Genomic DNA, 18,893 nt, shown 5'->3' with positions numbered 1-18,893 from the left:
AAATTCTTTTTTCTTTTTGCTGTTCTGATGGGGTGTTTTTCTGCTACCATATCTTCTAAATCGCTGATTCAATCTTCTGTTTCATCCAACCTATTGTTGATTCCTCCTAAAGTATTCTTCATTTCAGTTACTATATCCTTCATTTCTGACTGGTTCTTTTTTATGTTTTCTATCTCCATTTTTATGCTTTCCATCTCTTTGTTAAAGTTCTCACTGAGTTCATCTACTCTTCCCCTAAGGTCATTGAGCATCCTTATAACTAGTGTTTTGAACTCTACATTTGGTAGATAGCTTGACTCCATTCTTTGAGTTCTTTTTCTGGAGCTTTGTTCTCCTCTTTCATTTGGGACATGTTTCTTTGTCTCCCCATTTTGGCTGCCTTCTTGTGTTTGTTTCTAGGTATTAGGTAGGGCTGCTCTGTCTCCTGGTCTTAGTAGAGAGGCCTTATGTAGTTAGTGTCCTGTGGGACTTCCTTATGATTGTCTTAATAACATTTTCTTTTCTCTGGCTTACTTTATTGTAAAAATATAGTATATAATACAATAACATATGAAATATGTGTTAATAAACTAGATATGTTATCATTAAGGTTTCTAGTCAATAGTAGGCTATTAGTAGTTAAGTTTTTGGGGAGTCAAAGTTATACACAGATTTTCAACTGTGTGTGGGGTTGAGCCCCTAACCCTTGGGTTGTTCAAGGGTCAACTGTATACACAAGAGTAAATACAGGCTCTTTCGTCCTCACTACAGAATGGGAAAAAATATTTTCAAATCAAGTATCTGATAAAGGGTTAATATATAAAATATGTAAGGAACTCAAACAACTTAACAGCAAAAATAAATAAATAAATTCTATTTCAACTTGAAATTTGCTAAGATAATTAATCTAAGTGCTCTTACCACACACACAAAAGAGACAACTATGTAAGAAAATGTGATCTTCAAATATGTGGAAACTAAACAACACACTTCTCAACAACAAATGGGTCAAAGAACTCAAAAGTGAAATAAAAAATTATCTTGAAACAAATGAAAATGAAAATATAAAATATCAAATTTTGTGGAATAAAGCAAAAGCAGTTCTGAAAGGAAAGTTTAGTGTAGTAAGCACATATATTAATCAATAAGAAAGATCTAAAACAAACTACCTAAGTTTACACTTCAATGAACTAGAATATGAGGAACAAATTATGCCCAAAGTTACCAGAAGGAAGGAAATAATAAAAATCAGAGCGGAAATAAATGAAATGGAGAAACAACAGAAAGGACCAACAAAATTAAAAGCTGGTTCTTTGAAAAGATAAAGAAAATTGACAAACCTTTAGCTGACTAAGGAAAAAAAGAAGACTCAAATAAAATTAGAAATAAAACAGGAGACATTACAACTGATACTACAGAAATACAGAAAATTATAAGAGACTGCTATGAACAATTATATGCCAACAAATTACATAACCTAGAATAAATGGGTACATTTCTAAAAACACATAACCTACTAAAAGTGAATCAGAAAGAAATGTGAACAGGCCAACAATGAATCAAGAGATTGAGTAAATAAAAACTCCAAACACAGAAAACCCTAGGACAGATGGTTTCACTGGCGAATTCTACCAAACATTTAAAGAAGAATTAATTCCAATACTCTTCAAACTTTTCCAAAATATTGAGGAAAAGGGAATACTTCCAAATTCATTCTACAAAACCAGCATTACCTTGATACAAAAACCAGACAAGAAAATTATAGACTAATATCCCTGAAAAATACTGATAAAAAAAATTCTCAATAAAATATTAGCAAACTGAATTCAAGAACACATTAAGAGGATTATACACCATGACCAAGTGGGATTTATATCTGGGATGCAAGGATATATATTATCATTCAACATATGCAAATCAATAAATATAATTCATCACATCATAAAAGATAAAAACACATGATCATCTCAATAGTCACAGAAAGAGCATTTGACAAAATACAACATTCTTTCATGATAAAAACTCTTAATAGATTGATTATAGCAGGAACGTACCTCAACATAATGAAGGCCTTAGATGATAAACCCACTGCTAACAATATAATCAATGCAGAAAAAAAGAAACTGTTTCTTCTGAGATCAATTACAAGACAAGGCTTCCCACTCTCACCACTCCTATTCAATATAATACTGGAAATCCCTACTTGAGCAATTCAGTAAGACAAAGAAATAAAAGCCATCCAAATTAGGAAGGGAAGAAGTAAAACTGTTGCTATTTACTGATAATATGACTTTACATATAGAAAATCCCAGAGTCAATCAAAAAACTGTTGGAATTAATCACTGAAGTGACAGTTTACAAAATCAACTTACAGAAACCAGTGGCATTCCTTTACACTAATGATAAAGCATCTGAAAAGAAAATAAAGAAAACTAACCCATTCACAATTAGCATCAAAACCAATAAAACACTTAGGAATAAATTTAACCAAGAAAGTAAAAGATCTGTACAATGAAAACTATAAGACTTTGCTGAAAGAAATCAAAGAAGTAAAAGATATTCCATATTCATGGATGAGAATACTATTGAAATGGCCTTACCACCCAAAGCCATCTAACAAATTCAACACAATCCCCATAAAATACCAAAGGCATTCTTCGCAGAAGTAAGAAAAAAAAAAATCCTAAAATGTATGTGGAACCACAACAGACCCTGAATTGCCAAAGCAACCCTGAGAAAAAAGAATGAAACTGGAGGTATTATACTTCCTGATTTCAAACTATACTATAAAGCCATAATAATAAAAATAATACAGTACTGACACACACACAAAAAAAACAGATAGATCAGTGGAACAGATTAGGGAACCCAGAATTAATTTCGAGTATTTATAGTCAACTAATATTCCATGAGGAAGCCAAGAATACTCAACAGGGGAAGAACAGTCTCTTCAACAAGCAATGCTGGGAAAACTGGAGAAGAACATGCAGAACAATGAAATTGGACCCCTATTTCACATCATTCTCAAAAATTAACTTGAAGTGGATCAAAGGCTTAAACATAAGACCTGATACCAAAAAATATTCCTGAAAGAAAATATAAGGAAGAAACTCATCAATATTGGTCTTGGCAATGATATTTTGGACATACCACTAAAAACAGAAACAACAAAATCACAAATTACTAAATGGGATAACATCAAACTCAGAAGCTTCTACAGAGCAAAAGAAATAATCAACAAATGAAAACAGCAGCCTACATAATGGGAGAAAAGTTCTGCAAACCACAGTTTGGATAAGGAGTTAATATCCAAAATATGTGAAGAACTAACACAACTTAATAGAAAACAAACAAATCAATTTAAAAATGGGCAGCAAAGGAAAAATACTTTCCCGAAGATGACATTAAAATGGCTAACAGGCACGTGAAAAGATGCTCAATATTACATATCATCAGGAAAATGCAATAAAACCACAATGAGGTATCACCTCTCACACCTGTTAGAATGGTTATCATCAAGAAGACAAATGACAACAGGTGATAGCAAAGACGTGGTGAAATGGGAAGCCTTATACATATAAATTAGTGGGATAAATTAGTCTGACCACTATGGAAAACAATATGAAGCTTCCTCAATAAATTAAAAATAGATCTACCATACAGATACAAAAATTCCACTTCTGAGTATATGTCCAAAGGAAGTGAAAATAGGATTTTGACGAGAAACGTACACCGCCATGTTTATCTCAGCATTATTCACAATAGCCAAGATGTGAAAACAACCCAAATGTTCATCAATGGATGAATAGATAAAAAAAAGATGTGAGATATATATATATATATAATGAATATTATTCAGCCTTGAGAAAGAAAGTTATTCTGTTATTTGTGACAATATGAATAGACTTCAAGCATACTATGCTAAGCGAGATAAGTCAGAGAAATACAAGTACCATGTGATATCACTTACAAGTGGAATCTTAAAAAAAAAAATCAAAACTATAAAAAACAATAAAATGGTGGTTACGGGGGATGGAGGTCTGTTGGTTTTGCCAACATGCCAAACACAGACACATTTGGGAAGACTAGACGGAGAAAAGAGAAAGAAAAGAATGGAGGAGAGAAGGAGAAAAGTAAGAGAGAGAAAAAATTAAGAAGTGTCTTCATCACAATAATTTAGAATCAGTAATAAAAGATTGCTTTTCCTGATATTTTTCAGGAATTAACATGGGCTTCCATTTTTTCCCAGTAATTTGAGAGAGAAAGAAAAAGAACCAAGGATTTCTGTTACAGTTTCTGCTTATAATGTGTGACACAATGGAAAAGAGCTTAGGATTTAGTTAGAGGATGAGTCAACCCTGAACTTCCTCATTTATCATCATATGCAAGTCATTTCGAGTCTCTGAAGATAATTTTCTTATCTATAAAACAATGATGGTCAGAAACACTGTCGAGACTATTTCACGAGATTCTTATGGAGATAAGAATAATTTAAGGAGATAAGATAATTTATCCATGGTGGATTGCTGGGAAGCATTACCCATGTAATTGTGTATTATTTATACAATTGGCTATGTAATTATGTATCATATGTATTCGATTTTTAAAAGATCTTTCTGTTAAAATTATGGCGCAAGTTAAACTTACCAAGTTTAAATATAATGGTAAAATACTGTTGAGAGCAAAAACTGGGTACTAACCAATCATTGCTTATTTGCTAACCCAGTGTTATAAAGGAATGTGGCTAATGAATGAAAATACAGGTGGTTTAAAATTTACCAGATCTCTGTGGATGAAGCTATTTCTCTCGAGGTACTCCATCCCTTCACACACATCTTGACACATGCTCAGGAGCAAGTCTCTATTAAAAAGACCTTGTTTCTGTCGGAGGAAATTCAGAAGGCAACCCTTTTCCATGAACTCCGTAACAATGTAAATTGGTTTCTGCTGGGTGCAAACACCATATAGCTGTACTAACTTCGGGTGTGTCAGTTTCCTGGGAGGGAAGTCATGCATATACACAGTTAGGATAGAAAAAGAAACCATCAGGAGGCCAGTGCTGGTAAGAAGCCACTTTTTCATGCAAAAAGGGGAACCAGAAAGAACAGAGTAACTTACATCATCACTTTAGCTTCTTCTATAAAGTCTTCCTCACACATTGCACCTTCCCGAATAGCTTTGATCGCAACTTTGTACTGAGCTCGCCACTTGCCAAGCCTCACCACACCAAAGAGTCCACTCCCCAATTCCCTCATAAAGGTCAGCTCTGAAGGGTTAATCTCCCATTTCTCTGTGAGACAGAGGGTGAAAGTGATAACATTCAGTAAGGAGAACAGAGCAGGAGTCACTGGGAAACATAGTATTGTAACCAAGGTCAATCTCAAAGTTACAGGATAATACAATTACTGGTAAAACACAGAGCAGATTTGCAACTTGCATCTAAACTGCAAATGGTGACTTTCCACTCTCTGGGGAGGATGTACCCCTTCTGAACTGTCACAATACAAGCAAAGTAAACTGAAGAAGGCAAGAAGATGCTACATAATAAGCTAATAATAATAGAGCTTGGAAGTTAAAGGTATTTAAAAAAAAAAAGAACAAAAACTCCCTCTTTTACCACTCTTCCCACCTTGGGTTATTTGTTTTTGTTTTTGTTTTTCCCAATTCTAGCAAGTTGGAAAGAATTTAACCTGCTGTCTAAAAGGCTTTTGCCGAAGCGGCAGTGGCAATCAAGTTGAATGCCTTCTCAATTATCTCCATCCTTACTTTCTCTTGAGTAACCAACAAAGCTGGTGAGAACCAGGAAGGGCTTTGATTTATTTTAGATGTAACATAGTAAAGCTAATTTTTCACTGAGAGAGAGCTTTCTGCTAAATTATGAGTAATGATGATAATGACAACAAAAAAAAACTAGGGTTACTACAGCTATAAGTACAATCATCTAAAGACCCATTCTATAAACTTATAAGAATAGTTCCACTATGCAGAATGCTACACCTCTAAATTGGTCTTGTGATAATGGACTCTTTTCAAGAAAAACTAGCCAATGCAACTACAAAATGAGTTACCATAGCTGAATCCTGCAGTGGTTGGTGCATTCCTTCCCTTTGCACTAACTGGGTAGCGCAGCCTTGTGACTAGTCCTAGAAATCAAAGAAAGTATCGCAGTCAGAGTTATCCTTAATCATTCTGCGTGGTAAAGTGCTAAACTAGAAACTCACTTATAAAATTCATTTATTTATTCACTTAGTGCTCATCCTCTGTGTTACATGCTGGGGGAAAAACGAGAGGAAAGCAGGAAGGAAGAAGATGATCCTACTCTCTGAGTTGACAATTTCATACTTTTATAGAGCATAAAATATTTAAATATATATATATAATATATATATATATATGCTTTTATTCATTCAACACACATTTTCTTTTAAATACTACAGTGTTTATCAGGTACCAGGCTAGCACATTTTCTTCTCACACTTTAAAGGATGTCAAAAGCTTTCAAAAAAAAAAAGAAAATAAGAAAAAAAAAGAAAAGCTTTCTTATAGTTATCAGTTATTATTTCATGTTCTTTTCCAATATGAGATCTGAGCTACGAAAGGGAATTATAGTAGTCCACTAAAAATTAAATGATTCACCTGACATAACTCTATATTAGGAATCTTACCATAAAAATTGGGTTTTAAACTATCAACTAGAAATACCAACTACTGGAAATCAGTGAGGTACATTAAATCCTTTAATTTAAATTGCACGCATCATCAAATAAGAAGGAACAGTAGGTATCTCTCCTATAAACACCCACAGCACTCTATATTTCCTCTAATACAGCATATCTTTTACTAACTTAATATTGTTATAGACTTCTCTGCCTCCCCTGTTGGATTTTAAGATCTGGGAGAGACAGGATAAATGACTATCTTAGGCCACCACAGTCTCCCTGGAACCTAGCATATTTCCTGGTATGCACTAAGCACTTAATACATGTTCGTTAAATGAATGAATTGAGATAATGGTGAAGAATAAAATATATACAAGAACACAAAAGAAAAAAATAGCGGAATGTAAACACTGAAAAAAAAAACCAATAAGAGCTAAGAAAAAGTCCTTTGGGGGATAAATTGGTATGAAATGAGTTTCTCAAATGTTAAACATAGAGTTACATATGATCCAGCAAGTCTATTCCTAGGTAAGTACCCCCAAAGAAATAAAATGTATTTCAATGCAAAAAGTTGTACACAAATGTTCGCAGAAGCATTATTCATAATAGCCGAGATGTGGAAATAACCCAAATGTCTGTCAACTGATGAATGATAGCAAAATAAATAAACGAAATCCATCCATGAACAACAGGAAATGGAGTACTCATACAGCCTATAACATAGATGAATATCAAAAACATTGTGTTAAATCAAAAAAGCTGGTCACAACAGACCATGTATTGTATGATTCCATTTATATGAAATGTCCAGAATAGGCAAATCTGGAGAGACAAAGTAGATTAGTGCTTGCCTAGGGCTAGACTGGCGAAGGAGGTGTGCGGTGTGACTCCTAACGGGTACAAGATGTCTTTCTGGGATGATGAAATTGTTCTTAGATTATGGTGATGGCTGGTACAACTCTGTAAATATACTAATTACCACTAAATTGTACACTTTAAATGGGCGAACTTTATGATATATAAATAACCGTTCTCAATAACTGGTATCTCAATACCTGTTCCAATCATTATCTGAGAAAAGCGAACAGAATCACAAATGGCAAAAGACTTTGCGAAAGTTGCCTTCAATAACATTTCGAAAGTTAATTTTAAAGAAGGCAGACTTCATTCAGGACCATTGCAATAAGTACAGGGACCACTGCAATGGGATTTTAGAGTGGGCATGAGAGACTGGGCTCAACTCCAAATACAGCATGGGGAAGTGGGAATCCACAGCCAAGAAGCAGAGTAGGGGACAGTGGACAGATTAATACTAAGAAAAACATCAGGGGTGAGGGGAATGGGCAGTTCTAGCTAAACCACTCTAACAGGATTCTTGATGAAGACAAACCAGGGTGACCAGACATCACTGTGGGGGACGGTGGAAGATGAGGAACCTGATGTCTGGTATATGATATCCAGGTTAGGGGTTTCTAGTTAAACTGACATATAGCAGAGCTCCTGCTAAAACTGGATTTTACAAGAAAGTACACAGATTGCCCTAGGAGACAGTTCAGGGGCCTGACTAAATTCCAGTCAAGCAGAGAATCTTTGTCAATATCAAGGATAAAACCATAGAAATGTGACATTTACCATATACGGTAAGAATAATTCATGTCCTAAGGTCAAGACAGAGCTTTCTATGAAATTTGATATTTCTGACTTTTCTTTGTACATTTCAGTTCTTAATATACAATAAATTTAAATCAATCACATCTGACAATTAGCTAGAAAATAAAACTGCTCAAGGAAGAATTCATCAAAATGTCTGATCATTTTAACTACGACCTAATATTTGAAATCGGTTTTAAAAGCTCATTTACCTGCTGCGTTATGCTTATGGTATTCAATGATCTCAGGAATTGAAGCAAATGCATGTTTTTCTGCCAGATAATACTTCTTTGGGGATGTTGTTGTTTCCTTTATATGATAATGCCTGAAACCTGATGAGCCTTCTCTATAACAAAAATCGAAATGTGTTAAGACCAGGTTGGAATCACGTGACTTCACTCTGAAGATGTTTTCTACCAGGTCACCGCAGAGTCCTTACATATAGCCCCTTCTAGTTGCTGCACAAATTTTATTTTTCCCCATGTTCTTCTTAGTTTTGCCTTTCACATTAACAGGTTAAAGTTTTTAAAGTGGTCACTGATAACATTCTTGGTCCCTCGCCTGAGACTGTGAAAGAGAACATTTACCAAATCCATTTAACCCAAGTTAAAAGTCTTAAAATAGCTATTAGCTAGCTACTGCTTTTTGTCCCTGCTCTTGGTGTAGATTTGCAATTGTTTGGAGGAATTACACCTCTAAAAGAGAATAAACCAGACTTATAAGAAAATTTAAAATTCTATTTTAGATATCTTTCTAGAACATACATCTTCTCGAGTCACCTCTTGTCAAAAACCCTTTCAAGAGAACTCTAGCTGCTCTTAAGGTAAAGCTCTGGCTCCTTGGCACTGACATGACCTAACCTCCACTTTTATCTCAGGCTTTTCTCTCCTCCTTCCACCCCGGCCCTCCCATTCTACAATCCAGCTATGAAACACTTTTATCAGTTCCTGGAACTTATTATATCCTCCCTCACTTCTGGGTCCAGGCAGTTTCCTGGGTAGAAACACTCCCCTCCCTCCGCCTTTGTCTGTCTCATTGTCAGGTCCCAGCTTGGATGTGACTAGACAACGTTGATGACTAACTCAGATATGTCTGGGCTATGTACCTCATACCGCCCCCTCCACGCACACGCACATTGCCCTCCTAGCACAGCGCTTACTGCGCTTACTCATATATTTCCATAAGTGCCTGTGTGCTTGTCTGAAGCCCCACTAAGCTACTGGAGGGCAGGATCTGTGACTACTTTGCTCGCTGTGGTATCCATAGTGCTTAATGCAGGACATAGTACTTATTTGTTGAATGTTAGTAAAGTTTTCATAGCCATTCTCAATACACACACACACACACACACACACACACAACTATGAGGAAAATTAACAAAAAAGAAATATAAAAATAGTATAGACTTTAAAAATCAAGTTCACGTGTTTTTTTTTAATGCTGAAATTTCCTGAAAATAATGAATCAATAAAAACTATATAGGAACTTCATACAAAACTCTAAATTAAAGAAGAGAGAGTGGGATTACTTACCCTCCAAACTTCGTATAAAGGGAGACTGTGTACATGCCTGGTTGACTGGAATCCCTTACCATAAAACCACCTTCTTTATCCTAAAATCCAAGTTAAGAAAATTGTTTCAATTCGATAACAAATATCTATGTCGCAGAAAAGATGTGAGCATCCAGTCCTACAATTTTATGATTATTGTCCTTTGCCTAGAAAATATGCTTTGGAGAAACACAACTTACCAACAGGGCTCATCCACATGACTTTCCACTTGACATGACTGGGCCATGAGATAAAAGAAAGCACACTCACAATTCCCCACAAGCACAAATCTTCACACCCATAGCATGAGACATTTCAGTAAGATAATACCTCAGCGCCCTTCCAAAACTAACAGATGAGACTGCAATGCCTTTTAGTTCTGGACATAAAAACAGATACTGAAAAATGTGTTTCTTAACTATTGGGTTTCATTTCATATATTTTTCGTATTTACTATAGGCTATGATCCTGAATCAACATCATCTTCTATCCAAATAGCAATTTTCCTGTAGATATCTCAGTGCTCTTTACAAGAATGTTTTTTTAAAATCTTTAACTCCCTTGGAAATTGATGTTAAATATCACTCTTCACTAAAGGAGAGACGGAGGCACAAGTCACTGAAGCACCAAAAGGCAGAACCGACAATAAGAGACTAAAGGTTAAATCCTCATCAGGTGCCAAGCCAGAGAGCGAGAAACAGAAGCTAGGAACCGCCGATGCTTCTCCCCCAACACCACAGCTGTCTCCAGCACCGAAACGCTTTACGATGAAAGTGTGTTTAACAGTTGAAAAATAAAATAAATTTTACTCTTATTCGTAAGAAAAACAATGGAATTAAACAGAATCCCACAAATAAGTCTGATAACAACTAGGGATGATGATCATAATCATCAATTGGTAAAAAGTATAATAGCTATATTTATTGAGAACTTATTCTGTTTTACTATGTTTTTATCTGCAGCTCTACTTAATCCTCAAAATAGTCCTATGAGGTAAATACTACTGTTATACCCACTTTCTTTCATAGGTAAGGAAATGGAGCACAGAAAGGCTGGATAACTTGCCCTAGGTCACACAGCTACTAAGAAGCAGAGCCAAGATTTGGACCCCAGCTCTTCTAGCTGGCCACTCCCTATAGCGGCTTCACATCTGCAGGTCACCTAGGAGGCATATAGGAATCCTGTGGGGAAGTAGGCGTGGTTACGTGTCATCAAGCAAAGCCACCTGCTATTGCTCTCCCAGCATAAACTGTAGAAACAAGTGCCCAACAAAACCTTGGCTGGTGGTAATAAGCAGGAGATAAAATGAGAAAGTATGGGTTTAAAAGATTGGGAACTATTACTGAATAGAATAACTAGATCGTAAATGCAGAGAATTGTAGAGATCATCCTCTGATCCAACCTCCTCATCTTATAGATGCGAAAACAGACTAGAAGAGTCACAGCCAGACTTGGTACCCCTTACTCAGTCCACTATGGCTTCCTCTGGTCTACATTTTATCCTTGTGTTTTATTTCTTTTTTAAAATATAAGAATTTTAGCACATTTATTTCTAAAGGCAACTAAATATTAAAACTTCATGTCTAAAGGATATCACATAGTTTTTTTAAGCAAAAAGAAAAAACACATTTAAGTACTAAAATCAAGGCAGCAAATGATAAATCAATAAGAAAGAGAGTAAAGAAAAGATTACCGATATGTAGCCATTACCTATTCTTATGGGTTTAATTTTTTTCCCCTCAAAAAAGTTTGTTGGAGTCCTAACTCCCACTACTTCAGAATGTGACCTTGTTTGGAGACTTACAGGAAGAACCAAGTTAACACGAGGTCACTAAGAGTAGGCCCTAAACCAACGTGACTGGAGTCCTTATAAAAATGAAACTTGAACATAGAGACTTATATGCACAGGATGAGAGGGAGAGAGGCCTGGAACAGGCCGCTCCCCTCAAAGCCCTCAGAAGGTGCCAACCCTGCTGGCATCTTGATTTCAGACTTCTCACCTCTTGAACCGTGAGAAAATAAATTTCTGTTGCATGAGCCACTCAGTTGGTGGTACTTCGTTACAGCCCCACCTTCCTGCACCCCCACCCCGCCACCCCCAGGAAACTAAAACACCAGCATTCACTTTTAAATGATTTAAGACAAAAATCCTGTAATTGCGTCTTAGTCTTTTTTAGGCTTTAACAGAGGTACGTGGAATTGCTTATCTGGGGTTTATTACAAATAACTTATGCTGAAACCGAACCCAGGAAACAAGTACAAACACTTACTTCACTTCTGAGGAGTTGCTCTGCTTTGCTTCTATTCATATTTCTGCAATACCATCTGAACAGAAAAAGATGCGTTTAAGGCTTCAGGTTTCTAAAGTTATTTTTTATTCTTTTCAGGATTAACAGATAATATTTCTCAACAATAACAAATACAATAAATAGGAACACATCACTCATAATCTCACTAACATAGACAACCACTAGTAACATTTAATGTATATGCTTTCAGACTTTTTCTACCCATGAAAGACACATGTATACCAACATTCTTATTTTTTATTAACGTGGGATCAAGTTACACTTGCCAAATCATAACCTGAATTTTGCATATACTGTCTATCAGTATATGACTGACACCACAATAGTGGCTCTGCTGAATTCATCCTGTCAGGAAGAAGTGTATACACGGATAAGATGTAATATTGTTCTGTGTATCATGGTATGGACGTGCCATAATTTAAGCTATCTTCATTATTTAACATAAAAATCATTTCCAAATTTTCACTATTATAATAGCAAGAATGAATTTTACTCCTCACACTAAAATATGCAGGAAATATGTCATTTTACATTATTGTCTTTAATTCAAATTAAATCTATGCCAAGCCCCTATCCCACAAATAGGCAGTAGATTTCACCCCAAGTCCTTATGAAGGTTCCCTCATAGGATTTCAGGAAGGTCCCAATTGTCAAATGACACAGCAAAATAAAACGGCAGGCCTCCTGGGGCTTCCAGACTTACTGGTTCTAGCACAGCCCCACAGCCCCGAGGCTCTGCTGTAGGAATCCCATCATGACCCGCCCCCCCCACCAGGTGCTGCCACCATGCTGTGCCACAACCCAAGTCCCTGCAGATCTGTACAGCCTAAGGAAAAAAGGATACTGCCATCCCCACCTCCTCCTCAGAGGCCCTCCCCTCTCCCTGCTTCCCCAGGCCAATCATTCCACGAGATTATGGTTGACTCTTGAACAACGCGGGGGTTAGGTGTGCTGACACACACACACTGCACAGTCAAAAATCCACATGTAACTTTTGACTCTCCCGAAACTTAACTACTAATAGCCTACTGTTGACCAGAAGCTTTACCAATAACATAAAAGTCGATGAACACATACTTTGTACATTACATATATTATATACTGTATCCTTATAATAAACTAGAGAAAACATTATTAAGAAAATCATAAAGAGAAAATAATTTACAGTGTTTATTGAAAAAAAAAATCCCACGTATATGTGGGCTTGCGCAATTCAAACCCATGTTGTTCAAAGGTCAACTGTATAAGCAAGTAGGCCAAAGAATGTGAACTCAGACTGTGTACTGTGGCCTTCAGTTTTAACTTTATTTATTTATTTAGGTTTTTGTTTGCTTGGTTTAGATGCAGAGAACACCTCACATTTCCCTCCAAAGTTAGGAAGCCAGCTTGGCCTCTCAGGACACTTAAGTTTTTCACCACTATTCAGCCTTTATTAAAAGAACCAGCACTGACTTTTGGCCCAGCAAATATCCTGAGACAAGTAAACACAAAGGCCTTCCCTGACTGAGGAAGGGAAAAATACAAGAATAAAATACAAGATCTTATTTGGTCTGAATTTTTTATGTAGTTGTAGGGGCCGGACACAAATTACAATGCCAGTACAAGCTGATGACTATTATTTTATTTGGAGCCTGAGGTGATTAACCAGGCTTCAGAACTGTGGGCACTAAGATCTCACTGCTATGAACCCCAATTTATTAACTGAGCTGAAGTTCAACAAAATTGTGGTTCTGATCAACCAATTTCTGAATGCAACTGAGGAATATAATAAATGAGAACAGAATGGATTCTGTTCCTAAAGCTCTTTTGTCAATACCAGAAATATTTGTTAGAATGCCAAAAATGGTCACAGAAATTAACTAAGGAAAGGTAACTGGAGCTCTCGTTATGCATTATAAATCAGCAAAAAAGATTTTTTAAAATTCTCTATATTAATAACAGAAGATTAGACCCCACATGTTCACAGCAAGGGTAAGCAATGGAGAGTTAGTCTCATGTTTCAGATGCAATAAATCAGTAAAGCTAAATTGTGGCTCTCAAGAGGAAATTAGATATAAGATACTCAAAGAAAGAGGTCCTTTCCTCACCTAGTATAACCAAGCTCCTGGAAGGGGATAAAGGAAAGAAGAAAAGGAATCTACTGCACAAAGGACAGGCTCTTTGAAATCCTGTTCTGAGGGGTCATTTTTACGGCGTTTGCAGATTCCCAGAAAGGCTGTTTCCCTCCCTAAGATATAAACTCAGACCTTCAAGAATATGGTGAAGGAGGGAAAGGAGGAAGGAGTGATGAACAAATAAATAGATGAATCAACTAGTGGTGAGTATTTCCTAATGGTTCTTTGTGGCTTCTCCCCACTTTTCTATGATGCTTTTCGCTAGGCAAGAAGGGAAAGACAATAGTGGCTCTGCTGAATTCATCCTGTCAGGAAGAAGTGTACACACGGATAAGATGTAAAGGAGCCCGTGTGGCGAGCAGGGCAGTGCTGCCACACAGGTGCCAGCCCGCATACAGCTCTCGTGAGGCTGGCGCAGAAATGCCTCTGGGAGAGCTGAGCTCCTCTTGATGAAGGAACTGTACATCCAGAAAGAATGCCCAGGATTTTTAAGTAACTTGTCACTCCGTTTTCAGATAGCAAAACCTTAACGTGAATGCAGTTTTCAGATTGGTTAGTCACTTCAAAACACTCGAGAGGAACAGGACTTCGTAGTGGTGTCTGACTTAGGTGACACTCAGTCCTTTCTGGAAAGGTTGGACCTGGCTGAGCAGGTATAAATGAAGGAAAAACAGAAAACAGCTATCAACCTTTGCCGCTTCTCTAATTTAAGCCTTGTGCCTTGTGCCACCGACTCAAAGCCTTACCCTAGACTTTCCATGTTCTAAGGTCCCTTTCATTCCTGTCACCTTCTTCCTTTAAGAGCTTTCCATCAAAAACATCTTATTAACCATCACAATGAACCCACTTTCTTCCTGCAGTGGGTCCACCATCTCTCCCCTCCCTAAACAGTCACCTAGGTGTGGAAGTCAGAACCAGGTCACTGACAGCCCCCAAGAGCCTCAGGCCTGGCGATCCTGGGCCCAGCCTGGTGGACGGTCTGTTGCCTGGGATCTTCCTGGGCCCAAACAAACAGCAGGAGAACTCTTGTTTCAACAGCTGGCAAAAGGCTTTTTAATACTAGGAACATTTAAGATGTGTTAAGGACAAGCTAGAGCAAAAATCAACACATATACCATGGAGTGGAGAGACAGCGGGAGAAGCAGGGGGAACTCTGACTCTCACACTGAGAACAGGTTTCCCCCTTGTCATCTAGCTAGGTGTGGCACAATGCCATGCGGAATCCCTGACCTCTGGGCAGATGGCTTAGGGAACTCCCGTGCCAGAGACCTTACACAACAAATTCCCTTAGTCGCGCAGAGGAGAAGAGTCTCTCAGGAGAGAGAAAACTTCCAAACTAAGATATATCCAAAAAACTCAATGAATCATAAGCTTCATACAATCCTTATTTGTAATCCCATGAGTCATAAGAGAGTTCTCACATTTAGATAAAAATTATCTGGTTTCCAAGCATACCCCCAAATTATTAGTTTCTTCTCAGTCAGATCACTTTAAAATTAGGTCCAAGTTTTCACCTTTTAGCATCTTCCTTAATTCTGAGGATTTGGCTATATTTTCATAAAATATTATTTAAGAACAAAAAACACTTTTACTTACCTAGTTTTTATACCCTCACCTACTTATAAAACAACCTCGAGGGATCACACCACTGAGTGCAATGACTTTTGAATCTATTAATCCTCTTCTAGATTTTAAGGTACACTCACGTTACCTGGAAGTGACATGGACAGAGGACACCTCTTTTCATTGTTGGTGGTGGCAGTGGTGGTAGTCTTTTTAAAGAAGTGAATGAAACATCAATACACCACCTCAGAATGACCACAAAAGAATATTTGGTATATATAAACCTCTCACTAAAACCTGGTCACACACATCAGTGGGCATGTGAATAATATTCCCATTGCTTTCTCTGGAAAGCAATTTGACAGCATGCGTTAGGAGTCTTAACAAGTTCAGAACCAGCCTTTAGCCCAGTGCATAGATTTTTAGAGATCTAGTTTAAGGTAATAAGCAGGAAGAGGTTGTCCCAGTTATTTTTACATAGCAAAGATGCCTGAACTATATAATGCCATACAAATAAGGAAATGATTATATAAATTACTACACATCCATGTGCCATATGCCTGGTTATGCCCCTTAAGGCCTAGCACAGTACCTGATACATGCAAATATCTCAGTAAATATTTGATTAATTTATGACTGAATGAAATATAATGCAGATATGAAAATATTTTCAAAGACTATTTAATGGCATGAGGAAATACACTTACAATATGCTGTTAAGTGGAATAGATCTTAACATTATATGTAGGATAATTTTAGTTTTTAAAAGATTGAAAGAAAATATACTAATGTTGACAGAGGTCAAGTCTATTTGACTTATGAGTAATTTTTCTTATTGACTTTTTAATATTTTAAATAATTTTAAAACAATCATCATACATTGTTAAAGTTAGAAAAAGAAAAAAACCATATTTTTTTAAAGACCTTCTGGGAAACTATATTTCGATTTCTTGATTGAATGAACAATTATCTGTATTTCAAAGTCAGCTACACTGTGATTCATTTAAAATCAATTCAATTGTATTTGTTTGTATTACTCTATTCACACATAGCACCTTCAGGTAAAGTGTATTATAAAAACAAATCTGCCAGTGTCTTTTACTAGCCTAGACAACTGAGTTATGTTAGTACCACCTTCTAAAGATAATGAAAGATACCCATTAATCTCCAAATGCCTTACATTACTAGGAAAATAAAAACATTTTCTGGTTCTCCATAGTCACAAAATAACCATTTACTTACTCATATTGATCTAAGTTGTTTGATTTCTTTCCTGTTACATAATTACTTGGGATATATCCTTCACTCCTAGAAACAAGAAAAATACTTTAGGTAAACTGAAATTATTTTTCTGAGAGATTATTAAAAGAAAAATATTGTCTTTCTGAAATCATTAAAGCATAATATTGCCTAATACTTTTAAGAAAGACTAACTGACCCCCAATGATTCAATATATCTATAGCATTTGATACTTTACAAAGTACTTCCTCATTTGATCCTCACAAAAATTCAGAGGTAGGCAGGCATTTCGTACCCACTTTCTTGTGGAGAGACCAAAGCTTAGAAAGATTAAGGGGCTTTCTCAAGGTCCCAAAGCTAGCCAGCAACAGGGCTACAACTTGAACTCTGAACTTGTTACAAGTTTCAAAGCCCTTCCTAATATTCGATGATGCTTCTCTTAAATTCAGTTTCTTGGGATGTTTTAAAGAAACCACTACTTCAGAAAAGTTAAAGTGTTGGATAAAAACTGTCCACTCCAATACAGTCCAACAGAGCACTGTTTCATAGAGGGTAATCCTTGACCTCTAAATGGTTGGGGCTCTTGTTAAAAAGATAAATTCTTGGGTCATACCCCAAGAGATGTGAATTCAGAATGCCTATGTGAAGCCAAGAAATCTTCGATTTTACCCCAGATGATTCTTATGCACATTACCATTTAAGAAGCACTCACAGTGGTAGAATCTTGGTAGAAGCCAAGATTTTCAGCATAACAGAGATACATGTATAAAATTTTTACATTGAGTAAAAACCCTGCAATCTTAAATTTGAATTTGAACTGTTAGTGAGAATTCGTCACACATACACACGCACGCACGAGTGCGTGTGTATGTGTGATGAATATATATATATCCCCACTGCACTGAGAAGTGCCTATAAGCAATGACAATCCAGTAGTAATCAGAATCCTAGCACCCCAATAGTGGTCTCTAAATACCACTTCTTACTAAAAAGAGCCAGCACTCCTTGGAAAAATGGCAAATTGCAAGTTTGGCCAAGAAAATTACAAGATGAACGTGAGCCATTTTATTTTACCCAGAAAACAAGGAAGCTAAAAAAGAAGAAGGAGGTCCCCAACCCAAAATAGCCACCACTAACTAACTAAGATGGGCCAATTCAGCAAAAAGAATTATTATTACTGCAATGGCTTGAAACCAAACATATAGCATCCATAATAACACTAACGAAATATTGGTTACCATTGTTATTGCTAAAGGAAGCTCAGTCATTAACTCATTATTCTGAAAATTGGTAAAGGGAAAGAATCAAAATTTTATCTTGCTTTTCCCGCATTAATTAAATGAACTGGTTGATAAGGCAGTTCTCCTATGAAGAATTAATAAATGCAGATGGAATAACAGAATTAGAAAATCACCATTTTGCAATTCCTAATGAAATAATGGACCTAAATAATAATCATTAATGGATGCCAAAATCGTTAGATGAAATACTGATGAAGAACTTTATGAGGGAAGAATAAGGCCGACGCCTAAACCACTGAGTTACCTTCTCATCATTAGAAGTGGGACAACCAGATATCAACTTCTAATGTGACCAAACCTCTTGATAACAGTTTATAGGAAATACAAGATATAGAGACATACTAAATGACACCATATGAAGGCAATTTGCTCACTTCATAGGGCAAATGACCTGGCTTCATCGATAAATCAAAAATGGAAAGGAAAAAAAAGGATGAGGACTTCTGTAGAATCAGAGACATATCAGCCAAAATGCAATGTGTAGACCTTGTTTTAATCTTGACCAAACTATAAAAGTATATATTAGAG

The 18,893-nt window shown here is 36.4% G+C and overlaps 1 protein-coding gene across 4 annotated transcripts in view; it reads right to left on the bottom strand.

The window, feature by feature from the left end:
- The window catches only part of TEC (tec protein tyrosine kinase), a 137,836-nt gene that overhangs the window by 7,510 nt on the left and 111,433 nt on the right, over positions 1-18,893 (bottom strand). For all 4 annotated transcript variants that reach the window (XM_011362667.2, XM_023532125.1, XM_023532124.1 and 1 more), the window contains 7 exons: positions 17,067-17,132; positions 12,109-12,163; positions 9,821-9,900; positions 8,501-8,634; positions 6,048-6,122; positions 5,098-5,269; positions 4,759-4,975 (listed from right to left, as the gene is read on the bottom strand). In XM_011362667.2, coding sequence (XP_011360969.1) covers positions 4,759-4,975; positions 5,098-5,269; positions 6,048-6,122; positions 8,501-8,634; positions 9,821-9,900; positions 12,109-12,163; positions 17,067-17,132 — 799 coding nt within the window. The remainder of the gene's footprint in view (positions 1-4,758; positions 4,976-5,097; positions 5,270-6,047; positions 6,123-8,500; positions 8,635-9,820; positions 9,901-12,108; positions 12,164-17,066; positions 17,133-18,893) is intronic.

This window comes from Pteropus vampyrus, unplaced genomic scaffold (genome assembly GCF_000151845.1).
Source record: "Pteropus vampyrus isolate Shadow unplaced genomic scaffold, Pvam_2.0 Scaffold77, whole genome shotgun sequence".
NCBI lineage: Eukaryota > Metazoa > Chordata > Mammalia > Chiroptera > Pteropodidae > Pteropus > Pteropus vampyrus.
Note: the sequence above shows the minus strand (reverse complement) of the source record. Positions and strands in the feature narration are given on the sequence as shown.